Source organism: Balaenoptera ricei, chromosome 9 (assembly GCF_028023285.1).
Source record: "Balaenoptera ricei isolate mBalRic1 chromosome 9, mBalRic1.hap2, whole genome shotgun sequence".
NCBI lineage: Eukaryota > Metazoa > Chordata > Mammalia > Artiodactyla > Balaenopteridae > Balaenoptera > Balaenoptera ricei.
In genome coordinates, this window is record NC_082647.1 from 23,313,065 (window position 1) to 23,325,939 (window position 12,875).

Genomic DNA, 12,875 nt, shown 5'->3' on the forward strand with positions numbered 1-12,875 from the left:
AAAAAAAACAGGCTTAAGACAATTAAGTGGATAATTAACTCAGATGACTGTGGAAAGGAAGAACAGAGTGTTTCTTTTGTACTGAGGAAATCAGATTGGTTAGAATCTGAGCACTGGAAGAGACTTAGCTGTTCTAGTCCAATTCTGTTATCCACAGAAGCAAAACCTGAGGCCCAGAAAGAGGAAGGTGGTCTGGCCAAGGTCACATGGTAAGTGCCCCAACCAGGGCTTGAACCTAGATTTTAGTACTTACTGAATTCTAACACTTTGTCTTTATTTACTGTTCATCTTCTGATTAAGTTACTGCTAGGTTAAGGACCCAGATCTAGGTATCATAAGAGTTATGATTCTCAAAAGTGATGTGAGGAGGTATGGAGGAAGGAGAAAAGAAAATTTCAAAGTCATCTGGGGAGCTTTAGCAAACTACTTGTGCCCTGGGAGGGACCTGAGCATGTGAGTTTAAAAAATCACCCCATTACAGAAAGGGTGACAACCAGGAAAATTGATAAAATGCAAAAAAAAAAACATTTATCCATGGTCCTTCCTCTGTATAAATACCTCATGGAAAATGGATATATACCTTATGATATGTTCACATTTTGTCTAGGATAGAGAAACAATAATGCTATTGGTGTTATTGGTTTTAAATAGTGATGGTGAATGTCAAAACAAAGACTTTTATTTAAGGAGGTCACAAATCACTGGTTAAATAATGCCTAAAAGGAATGCTAGAGACCTTAATACCTGAACATAAAGAAAACAAAAATCAAAACAATAACAAAAATCTTCTGGAATATCTGTAAATATCTGGATTAGGAAGTTATAAAAACTAATAAAGATAGATGAAAGGATCAGGTATATAAATTTAAGTGACATGAACATATTTTTATAGGTATTTCTGAATATAAATCATACCCAAATTTGAAGAATTTTGCAATGAACTACCTTTTAAGAATTAACTTAATAATTTCACTTGCCTAGATCTGAAAGGAAATGACAAATATTTCTTTGCAAATGGCTAGGTCATGCAAATTCTTACCCTCTGCTTTGGACAACACTTCACCACTCCACCTGCTTCCATATCAGTAGAGGGTAAGACTGGGCAAGATACTAAGAAACTTCTAGGTCTGATACTCAATGACTCCAAAATACAGTGTATGTTTAGTTAGAAATTATAAATGCATTGTTGTAATAACATGATATATGTTATAAAGTACATATAAAGTAAAAAAGGATATTAATACATATAAAAGATCTAATATATCCCACCCCTAAAGCATCATGTTGCACACCCTATTTTTCATACCATTGCTCTAAACAACCACCCAGATGCTGAGCATCCTACAGTACTTGAGGCCATACCCACTGCCTTCTCTAGCAACCTCCTTCTAAAGACCATACCTAACTTCCACACAATCATACATTCACCATCCTTCTCTTATGTTTGGAATTTAATTTTAATTTTTTCCTAGTTTAGTGGATTGAATTTGAATACAGACTTTTGGAAATCTAGAAATTGTAAGCCTTCCTGCACCAGGTAGGTGAGGAAACTCTTCAGTACATGAGTAAAGATGGCCTACTGTAGAGCTAGATATTTTGACAAGATGAGAAGACCGTAGAAATTAATGTGCCATTAACTTTGCCTTTATTTCATGTCCATTATATGTGTAGTTGGAATTCCAAATGAAGTTGAACTCAGTTCAAATACAGAAAACTGAGAAAATATGAATCAAGACTACCTTAGCCAAGTAATTCCACTTCTAGGAATCTATCTTAAGGAAATAATCAGAGATGAGGTCAAAGGTTCATGTGTAAGGATGTTCATTTTGGATTTATACAAAGAACACTGAAATAAATGCCCAACAATAGTAGAAGACAATCATTTTTAAAAAATTAAGTAGTGTAATATTATATGTAGCTATTAAAAATTATGTTCTAAGAATGTTTAATAAAATCATATTGTGAACATTTAGATTTTACTATGTGAATTGAAACATATGTAAAGTCCTTATTTTCTTAAATAATATGTGTGTGTGTATATATGAGTGAATATATAAATATATATGGTTAACTGTAGCAAAATATTAACAGTGGTTTATTTTCTTTCCCATACGTTTCTGTATTTCCCCAATTTTCTGCAATAGTATATATCAATTTTAAAGTCAGAAAAAAAAAATTTGAAATGTTACTTAAAGAAAATCCTATACACTTAAAATGCCAGTACATTTTCTGTGCTTACAATTAATTCACTGAGCCTGAAAAAGACATAAGTCTTACTCATATAAACACTAGTCCTTTCTGAGTGCAGAAGCCATCAGTTTAGATAAACAAACCACTATACTGAGGATCTATGTGGAGTAAACTTGCTAGTTAAGTCCATGACTGAGCTCAGGGAAGTACTTCTAAGTTCAAGTAAAAAATAAAAAAATCTGTGGTTACCAAATGAAACCACCAGGCGCCACTGTTGCTTCACAGAAAGGACAGGAATCCCTAGCATGAATCTGTTTTTCATTAAGAATAGATACATGTTTTTACCTACTCTTAGATACAATAAAGTCTTCTCAGAGGCATAACAAGTATTTCAATAATTTTCTGTTCATATCCCAAAAGGTCAATCAGAAGAGATAAAGTTTAGTTCCCATCAATTCCTACTTATGGGATTGAGAAAAGAGAACACATTGTATCAAGAAATTGATTCAGGTCATAAAAGCTGACTTCACGTTTTGAAGTACCCTACTAATAGTAGCGCTTTAATGCTATCCCTGTACCACTGTTTCTGTGAGAAAGTGCATTCCTCATTCCAACTCTGAATGACAGGGCTGCATGTCTCCACCCTGGCTCTGCTACTTTCAACTATAAAGTTTTGGCAGCTATTTAACTTCTCCATCTATAAAACGCTGAATACCAACCTCATACAGTTGTTTTAAAGACTGAATAACATCATAAACAGGGTTAGACAACTTACTACCTCTCTCTGCAGAGGTAAGAAGCTCCCAGCTTCCTTGGCTGCTGAGACCACATCCAAGTAAGACAGGGAATCTCTGCCCCGGTGCTTAAAAAGGTGCTAGACTTAGTGTCTCAGGACATGGGTCCTTCTCTAATTCAGGGTCTGTCATGAGGAGTGGACCTGACGAGTCACTTCATCCACTGGGCCCTCAGGTTTCTCATCTTTGAAATAGGGGGTTTGGCCAAATGGCTCTCAGGTCCCCTCTAGCCAAGAATCCTATGGTTCTGTAAAACTTGTGCCACAGAAGGTACCATTCTACTTTTGCACAATTAACTTCTCTGATGTGACATCTTGCAGGTATTAAAGTTGGGGGACAAGGGGTTGGGGCACACACGGGTGCCATCATCTGATCATTTATTAAGGTCCTTCCATGTACTGAACATGGTGCTAGACTCTGGGGATATAAAATGAAGATGATACTATCTCTTCCTTTAGGGAGTTTTCAATCAAATGGAGAAACAGATACAGATAAACAATTACAGTGCAACAGGGTGAAGGTATGCGCTGAGGTATATCTAAAGAGCTGTAGAGATGAGATAGGCACTCGAGTTCAACATGCTGGTCATGAGTCAGTTTCATGGGATTCAGAATAACTGAGGGACTTCTATGATTTGCCTAGAACTGTTTCCAGCATGAGGAACTTTCTGGGTCATCCTTCTGTGGCCATATTGAATTTTGCCTCAGAGAGACCTAGGTAAGGTATTTTCTGAAGTACACACCCCTGGGTATTTTCTGTAGCACAGCAGAAAGAAGACAGATAATTGATTTAGGCTAGACCAGAAGAGATTCTCCTGCCATTTATCACAGATGTTCACACTCAATTTCAGTCCCATTATCTTTCTAAATTCCCTCTCCTCCTTAGTGTTTTTCACTGACCCTTTTCTGTATAAAATGCTATGCTCAGCTTTTCCAAATCTTTCTCAACTGGGTCAGCAGCTCTAAACCCCTACTACCTCTGTGCTCTTGCCAATATGCCTCTACTGATCTGAGACCCCCAAACCAGGGCATTAGGGGGCTAGAGAAGAAAAGGAAGAGCAAATGCCAACCTCTGCCACCTGGTAATTTCAAAGAGTATCAAATCCCCACTTGCTTACCAGACTCTCCGTAGTAAGCTCTGGCAAATCCTGGATGATACAGCATGGGTAATCCAGGACCGAGATACTGCAAGATGCAGAGATAAGGACAGGCTTTAGGTAAATGGCAATGGCAGCAAATGGCTATATCTGAAAGGGCAGGAGGTATTTCTCTTCAGCAGGCCGCATCTATTTCCAAAACTGCTTAGTGATTTCAGCTGAAACTGAGGGTTCTGGCGCCAGGCAACTCCAGATCCAGTCTCCTCTCCTCATAGCCATGAGAAGAACCAACAGAATTCTTTCAGGCTGGCCCCTATCTGGCAGAGGCAAGGGAAAGCAGAAGGAGAGCCTCTGTATAGCCACCTTTCTCCTCCCTTCTTTAAAGGAATACATAAGCTTGTGTGTATTTGCGTTTCTGCATTTAAGTGTATGCTTGTGTGTATGCGTGTACATAAAATTGTGCTCCCAGAGATGCTGCCCAAACTCATCCCAATAATAACCACCTGTGGATGTGAGAATGAAATGAAGACCTCTCCTTTGTCCCTTACCAGATGTTCCTGAAACTCAGGAGCTCTGGGGAATGATCACAGAAGCCACTCCTAGAGGAAGCTTGAGACAGAGGCAGCTTCCTGCAGCAGGGCCAATCTAGTAGCTCAAGAATGGTAATAGCATCTGCCCCCAAAACAGACAGTGGGGAACTGCAAGGGAGCTGGAGGCTCTGCGGTGAGCCCAGGGAAGCAGGCATGAGTCAGCAGGGGAAATAAGGCACCACATGATGACAGGGACACGGTCACTCGAAATGACAGCTCTCTTTCTTTCCTCTTCTCCCTTCTTCACTGGTACAATGCAGAATTTAGACTAATCTCTAATGCTCCTTCTGGCTCCAACATTCCATAAGGTTTTAAACACCAATCCATCCGAACTAGAGTAGTTGGAAATGGGTAAAGGATGTTGGCAAAGCATAGGCTATAAAGAGGAATATGGGGTTCCTTCAACCTGTCTCTACATTTCAAAGTCAAAACTTCTATCCAAGCAAAACGCAACAATTTATTTGACTAGAAATGTTGACCTTTGTCCAAGAAACCCACAAAGGTAACTTAAGGGAACCAAGGTAGGAGAGGAGAGGGCAGTGGACCTACCTACTGGATTCTCCCAGGGCTCTGCACTACTCCATTAGGATGAACATTCTTGGCTGGGTCATCTACTTATCTACCCACCTCCCACTGACAAAGCCCCATGGCAAAGTAGGTACTGGCAACCAGGAAATGAGGGTGGGAAATCAAGGATGGATTTGTTCCAATCTCATTGTACTGAATTCTAGCCTAAGGGGGCATAAAATAAAGTTACAAGTTTCTAGGATATCTAGATTGTAAGAGCCATGAGGAAACTGCAATAACGAGCTGTAGGTGCTCAAGTTCTCAAGATCATGCAACAGGAAAGCTTACAGGTAATGCATGAGAGGACCACTGTATCCAGGCCAAGCTTAGCAAACGGTGTAGTCTGGCACTACCGCTCTCCCAACTCCAAATTGAACCTGATGGACACCTATCGGATTGTCTGCCCCCTGCTTCTAGGCCCATGGTACAGGGGGCATTTAGTTCCTGAACCCCACTCCCCAGTCACAGTTGATTGATCCAAGGGTGGGCCTCTAACCCTGGGAATGTGGAACAGGGATTGAGAGCCAATTCAATCTCTGAAGTGGCACAGGAATATGTTTAGTTCATGTGGGCATATTTCACTAAGTGGCCTAGGAAGCAGACAAAACTATTTGTCAATGAGAGAGGAAAAACTGGAGTGGAGGTACAGAGGCTTGGTGGCCATAGATGGAGGTGGAGAGCTTCCTTGGCTCCTTATGCTACAGACCAACCCTGAGGCCCAGAGCTGCATCTTGTCCTAGGTTCCTCGAGATGATATACTGCCCATTTTCTCCTAACAAATTCCCATTCTGTGTGAGCCAGGTCCAGCTCTTTTTGGTTCCTTATCACTAAGAGGGTTGACTGATACACACAGGTACCTTCATGAAGCTGTGACCCTTACCCAGCCCGACCTACACTTTCATTTTCCCTGGTAACCCAACTAGTATGTCTTAAGTGTCTTTATTTTCTGGCCGTGCCACGCGGCTTGTGGGATCTTAGTTCCCCGACCAGGGATCAAACCCGGGCCCTCGGAGTGAAAGTGCAGAGTCCTAACCACTGGCCAGGGAATTCCCGTAAGTGCCATTTTTAAGGGGGGTGGTGCCCAAGTCTCTCTGCAGTTAGGAAAAACCCATTCTCCAAGGCTTCCTCCAAACAGGAAAAGTAAAGCACTCTCATCTATGTTTATCTTAACTAATGCTTATAAAAGCTCTATGATATAGTCAGAGTAGGTATTATTCTCATTTTAAAGATGAAAATACTGTGTCTCAGAGACACAAAATGTCTTACACTTGAGACGACACAGCTAGCAAGTGGCAGATCCAGGTCAGGAATCCAGGTCCCGTGACTTCAGGTTCTGTTTGTGTGTTTTAAACTACATATAAGTAGGTTGCCTCTCCAGGGTGGAGTTTCTGGCCGTGCTGACAGACTGGTGGGGCAATATCTCCTAGCCCCTCTCCAGTCACCTCAAGTGTCAGGTCAGCCTTCTTCTACTTTACGAACTTTGCCTCTGGTAAAGCACTTCTGGTCAACTCTGATTATCATGCTTCTAGTTTTTGTGTAAGTAGTAAACTGAGGAACAAGGATCTACTCTGTTAATCCCCCAGGTCCCCACTTGGCTGGAGCAATCCATAGCAACTGTGATCAGAAAGCAATTTATGTTTTAACTCTGCCTCTGCTGCTTACTTAAGGGGTCTCACTAGCATGTTATCCTTAAGTAAGTCAATTAACTTCTCTGAATTTGTTTCCTAATTGGTGAAATGGGAATAAAACTTATTGTGATACATTTTAGCACTACTGAGGAGATTAAATGAAATAATGGATGTGAAAATCCTGTATTTTTTTAAACTACAAATTGATCTATCTAAGTAAGGTTCTATTATTTATCTTTAGTTACAAATTCTGTATAACACTTTACAAAGTAGTGTGATTGATCCAACTTATGATTTACACCAAAATTAGGGCTGACCAGACAAGTAGGATGCTTCACAAAAAATATTTTCTGGATCCTTCTGCCACAGGGCCGAAATTTCATCGTTGCAGTTTCATTTCTTTGAGTCATGGCACTTTCAGTTTTCAAAACTATTAAAATACAAATATCTTTGTGAAGAGGCCAAACCATACACCCCACCAGTAACACTTCAAGGAAATTAAATTTGACAGTGACAGCTCTAAGATAGAAAGGACCAGGGACACCAGGAGAACAGAAAGTCGGCTCTGAGACGATGTAACTTCTCAACCATCCCAAATATCCCTTTGAAATAAACCTGTCCAGAGTTCTTACCTGTTTTTGGCAGTGATGTAGGACAAGATATTTTGATTGAAGAACTTCAGGATCAATGGAATGCAGTTGGCAAATACCAAATGTTGTGATACATATTCAAACTGAATTAAAAGATCAAAGCAGAAAGGATGCTTATTTGGGGGAGAATAGAAGGTCTGTATGAAAAAAAAAGAGGCAAGAACAATTCTAATATCCATTCCTAAGAATATTCACTGTCCACTTGTGTTATCAGTCTTCCTGTCTGGGAAGTGGGAAGAACCATCTTCAGCCAGCCCATCCTACAGAGAAGGGGACAATCTGCAGTGTGTGTATGTTGCAAGCACCTGACCAAAAGCACAAACATAAACAAGCCAGAAAGAAAATCCCACTCCAGATAAATAGAAAGAATTGCTGTGAGATTTGTTCCTAAGCTCTACAGGAAAGGAAGGCTCCCTGAGGGAGTTGTCTTCCATACCAAAGCTCTGGCTCATAGGGTTTCAACTGTGATTGATATAGCAGGAACAGGTGCAGCCCAGCAACTGCTGGCATCACTCAGTCAGGATGGATACGGCACACAGTAACCAAATGAACCACTGGAATGTGGGCTCCAGCGTGAGTCTGGTTCACTATATTAGCCCCCATACTTAGAATATCAGTATTTTAATGAATGAATCAACAAGAGTCCTTCAGTCAACAGATACTGCACTGAGAATAAATCCAAGATCTTTTTGATGGGCTGGACACCAGAACATAGGGCTACATTTTGCTCTCTTGAATCTGGATGGGGTTTGCATCCAGGAAGACCTATTGGGGCAGTGTCATGGAGTTGTGTCACCTGGATTTTGCCCATGATACACTGAGGAACATCAGCCACAGTTTGTCTCCAGATCCAGAACCTAGACTGCTGGGAAGTGTAGAAACTGGGTTGAAAAAGCAGAAAACTGTAGTGTTTTAAATCCCTTAGCTCTTCCTGATCACCGAGAAATAGCCATGGCAGCAAGCTAAGCTGCCCTTTGCTCAGGTGTGTGGTTAGCAGTGGGGAGTCAGGTTGTGTTGCCCATTTCTCTCTTCTGCCTTAATACTTTCTCCCTGGCAGCTGACCCAGGGTATTTTCCAAAGCCTCAGATGGAGAAGCCAATGCATACCTACTATCAAGTGATGGAAAACATTTTTCAGTTTGAGACATGTCTGTAGCCTTGTCAGGATGCACTGACACAGGGCAAGACCCATCAAGCCACCCACCTGTCTGGCTGTTGATCCACATACTGCCCACCAAGAGAAGCAGACAGAAGCACACATACACAGTTCTGTTTCTGCTAGGAGCACTATTTCTCATCCATCCCTACTCCTTCCAGCACTGCTGCTGCTCAGCAAACACTGGCAGAAGAAGTGTGAGTACTCAGGGCACCCAAAGGTGTCTCTGAATGTATGAAAGTGGAGAAATAATCCTGGTTGTACAGTCAAACCTGCCATGGACACATACCCTGCAGGGGCTTCCCTGCACTCTGAGGTCCTGCCCTTCTACCAGCGAGCTTGGTTCTGACTCCTTAGGAGGAAAATGAGGCAGAGGCCCTGTGCAGGAATGAGAAGGCTCCCTGTCCTCTCCATGTCTCACCACAGAGAACATCCATTCACTGCCCCCATGTTCTCCTATATCCTGGCAACACCCATAGCACCAAGTCCAAACTCTTTAGCATGGCAAACAGTGCTTTCATAGGCAAGCAGGTTCTTAACCTTTTTTAGCCTCAGTGGAATAAAATAAGACCCACCTCGTAGGGTTGAGAGAATTAAATGAGATCTTACATGAACTTAACAGAGTGCTGGCCACATTGTAAGTATTCAAAACTGTGTGCTAGCATATGTATTATGACCTGCTCCCTGCCATCCCCTCCAGCTTCGTGTATCACCAGACCTCCCCACTCCCTCCACTCCAGGCAGAACTCCAGCAACATTTAATTAGTTTCCAAGGTACTCTGCTCTCTCCCTTCTGGACTTTCACAAATTAGCTTTTCTGCTTGAAATGTTTCCTGCTACCTTTCCCTGACAACTCCCGTATCCTGGCTAACATCTATTTCTTTAGGACTCACGTTAGAAGTCACATCTTCTCCACCTCAGGTTGGATTAGGTGTTTCCATAGCAGCCAATGCTTACCTGTATAACAGCACTTATCACTCCATAATTGGCTATTTATACATCTGTATCCTTTACAAAACTTCAAAGCCCTTAACAGCCAGAAGTGTGCCTTATATAGAATTACATCTCAAACGTTAGAGAAGTGCTTCACGGGACTTCCCTGGTGGCGCAGTGGTTAAGAATCTGCTTGCCAATGCAGGGGACACGGGTTTAAGTTCTGGTCCGGGAAGACGCCACATGCCGCAGAGCAACTAAGCCCGTGCGCCACAACTATTGAGGCTGTGAGCCACAATTACTGAAGCCCGCGCACCTAGAGCCCGTGCTCCGCAACAGGAGAAGCCACCACAATGAGAAGCCCACGCACAGCAACGAAGAGTAGCCCCCACTCACCACAACTAGAGAAAACCTGCGAGCAGCAACGAATACCCAACGCAGCCAAAAATAAATAAAAGTAAATAAATTGAAAAAACAAAAAAGGGCTTCACATAGAGAAAAGTATGCTCAGCACTCCCCCACTTCCCCTTTCTGTGGCATGTTTGAATCCTGTCGTCCACTGCTTCAAAGCTGGCTGGGCATATTCCCAAGAAGCTAGGGATTCCTATGCACAACCCCTGGATAATGTTCAAAGGACACAGACATTTGCAACTTTCTAGGACAATTCCCCACTTCCCACCCCAAGCTTGTGCAACAGTTATCTGGCTTCCGTGAGACAAAGAAAAGGCTGAAAGATGCTTAGCTGGACCTCAAAGGCCCTTTCGTTCCTCCTTTGGGAGACAGGACCTGGAGGACACCTGAGACATGTGGAGAAGCGCTCTAAGCTGCTCACCTGGTAGATATGATTCAGTTTGAAGTGTTTGAGGAGTAGCAGGAGCAGGGCAGAGATACTCTTTACAATGATCTCCTTGTGCCTGTTCACATCAATGCCCAACTTCATGCTCTGGAGAACAGTGATGCTACAACGGGGAAAGGAAGAGTCAGTGCAGAGGGTGACCTTAGAGCGAGGCCTACAAGGACCCAGGTATTTGGGTCAGATACAATAAACATAAGAGCCAGAACTTGAGAAACCTGAACTGTGCTAGGGAAAACTCCAGAGTTCCCACTTACGAGTCAGGAGAAAAGCTCCTCTGATCTCTTTGTTTCTCTCTCCTTTGGCAAGCTCATCCCTTGGCATTGTCCACCCACATACATGTGCAGCCAGTAACTGGCACTGATGTTACCCTCCAGACTCTCAATTCTGAGCTGAAAAGAGCACAGCAGAGAGCACTGCAGTGGAAAGGGGCTACTGGTGGCAGAGAGGCGGTCTCTTTGGAGACGATCCCTGTAAGTGTTAACAAGGTGAGGTGGGGACTAGAGAGACCCTGCAGACAAGATAGCTAATATTTAGCAGCTGCCCCAGTTGAAGCACTCACGGCATCTCCTCAGGCAGGACATCTGCCAGGATATTGATAGAGTCTGTCTTAGCCTTGGAGGTAGGGGCTGCAGCCAGTAGAATCTTAAGTAGAGCAATCTGGGAAGTAGAAAATGAGGAAATCCACCCCATTCAACAAGGTTATTCTTCCACAGTTCAACAGCCCTACGAGAAACGTTTTAAAGCCTTTCTCTAAGTTCTTCCCTCGATAACCAAATCTGCCCAGCCTCCAGAAGGGCAAACAGGTGCCCTGTCCTGACAGGCCTGCCTGTGAGGCTAAGGAGCCAGAAGGGAGCTTATGGGCTGTTCTGCTTCAAGACTGCTCTTTCCAAAGAGGATTGAAGGAGCAGAGTGAGAGGGGCAATGCCTAGAAATTAGGTGGGAGGTATAAGCAAGATCTCCCTCCCCGACCGTTTTCCTTCCTCTACCTCAGACCATCAGCGTCCTCACCATCATAGCCTGAGGCCAACTAGGACACCAGAGGCCACGGCAGACCTCAGGGGGACTAAGGCACTTACTTAGGAGGAGGGCCCCCTATGCATCCTGCAGGGATCCCACCTCATTCTCCACCCCTCCCAAAGAAGGACTTGGGAGTATAGCCAAGTCCTTCTTCCTCTGGGAGGAGCCCTGAGGAAAGCTCAGAGAATGCCTTGCCTGAGGGCTGAAGGCTCAGGAAGCAAGATCAAACGACAGATGGCTCAGCTTAAGAGGGCTCTCAGCTATCTACTCCTCGCAGCTGAGAAGGGCAACTCTGGCCCGGCCATCTCCTTACCATGTACTGGGGGAGGCTACACAGCATGCCCTGGTAGAGGATTTCACACGGCGTCTCTGGCACTACCTCTTCCCCCTATGGCAAGAAACATACAGTTTGCCCAGGCCATTTTCCAGTTGACCAAAACCTATGTTTCCTTGGTTGTGGAGGGTGGCAGGAAAAGATCTGGGAGTCAGATCTGGATTCCTACCCTAGCTGTGTTAATGATTCATTGTAGGACCTTGGGTAAGTTACTTTCCCTCTCTGAGACCTAATTTCCTCTTCCTAGGATCAGTGGGCTGGTCTGGATGACCTCTGAGGGCTCTTCCAGCCCTGAGAATCTATGATTTTGGTTGTCCTGTTATCTGGAATCAATCCAGAATTCGATGTCACTTTTGCTAGGTCAGGAGTCAGAACTCCCACCAACGCAGTGGTTAAGAATCCGCCTGGCAATGCAGGGGACACGGGTTCGAGCCCTGGACTGGGAAGATCCCACATGCTGCGGAGCAGATATGCCCATGCACCACAACTACTGAGCCTGTGTTCTACAGCACGCGAGCCACAACTACTGAGCCCGCGTGCCTAGAGCCTGTGCTCTGCAACAAGAGAAGTCACCGCAATGAGAAGCCTGTGCACCGCAACGAAGAGTAGCCCCGCTCACTGCAACTAGAGAAAGCCCGCGTGCAGCAACAAAGACCCAACGCAGCCAAAAATAAATAAATAAATTTATTAAAAAAAAAAAAAAAAAAAGAACTCTCATCAAGGAGTTGGCTCAGACTACTGCTTTGCTGGACATACTTGGGCTTAGCTCAGGCCACAGGTACACCTGGGACACTGGAACTGACACCCCACACAGAGGCACTTCCTATGGTGTCAATCTGAGGCCATCTGAGAGCTCTGGGCTGCTCCAAAGCCAGAAAGGAGAGGTAGGTGACTCAATAGAGAGGGTTAATAAAGGCCTGGAGAGGCAGGAAGGGGTATTAGCAGGGAAAATTTTAGGTGGAAACTATTTTCTTCCCTTCTCCACTACCCTCTACAACATCCCTTCCTCCTTTCTGACCAGGCCCCTCATGCACAGCTCTGTCCTTGTGATGACCCCATTTAAGC

General features: G+C 43.7%; 1 protein-coding gene across 7 annotated transcripts in view; it reads right to left on the bottom strand.

Annotated features, from left to right (window-relative positions):
- Positions 1-12,875, bottom strand: part of STRIP2 (striatin interacting protein 2) — a 50,453-nt gene that overhangs the window by 15,554 nt on the left and 22,024 nt on the right. For 5 of the 7 annotated variants that reach the window (XM_059933422.1, XM_059933421.1, XM_059933420.1 and 2 more), the window contains 5 exons: positions 11,790-11,864; positions 11,019-11,116; positions 10,436-10,562; positions 7,498-7,598; positions 4,102-4,168 (listed from right to left, as the gene is read on the bottom strand). In XM_059933422.1, the coding sequence (XP_059789405.1) occupies positions 4,102-4,168; positions 7,498-7,598; positions 10,436-10,562; positions 11,019-11,116; positions 11,790-11,864 (468 nt within the window). The remainder of the gene's footprint in view (positions 1-4,101; positions 4,169-7,497; positions 7,599-10,435; positions 10,563-11,018; positions 11,117-11,789; positions 11,865-12,875) is intronic. The other 2 variants (XM_059933426.1, XM_059933423.1) reach the window with 2 other exon arrangements.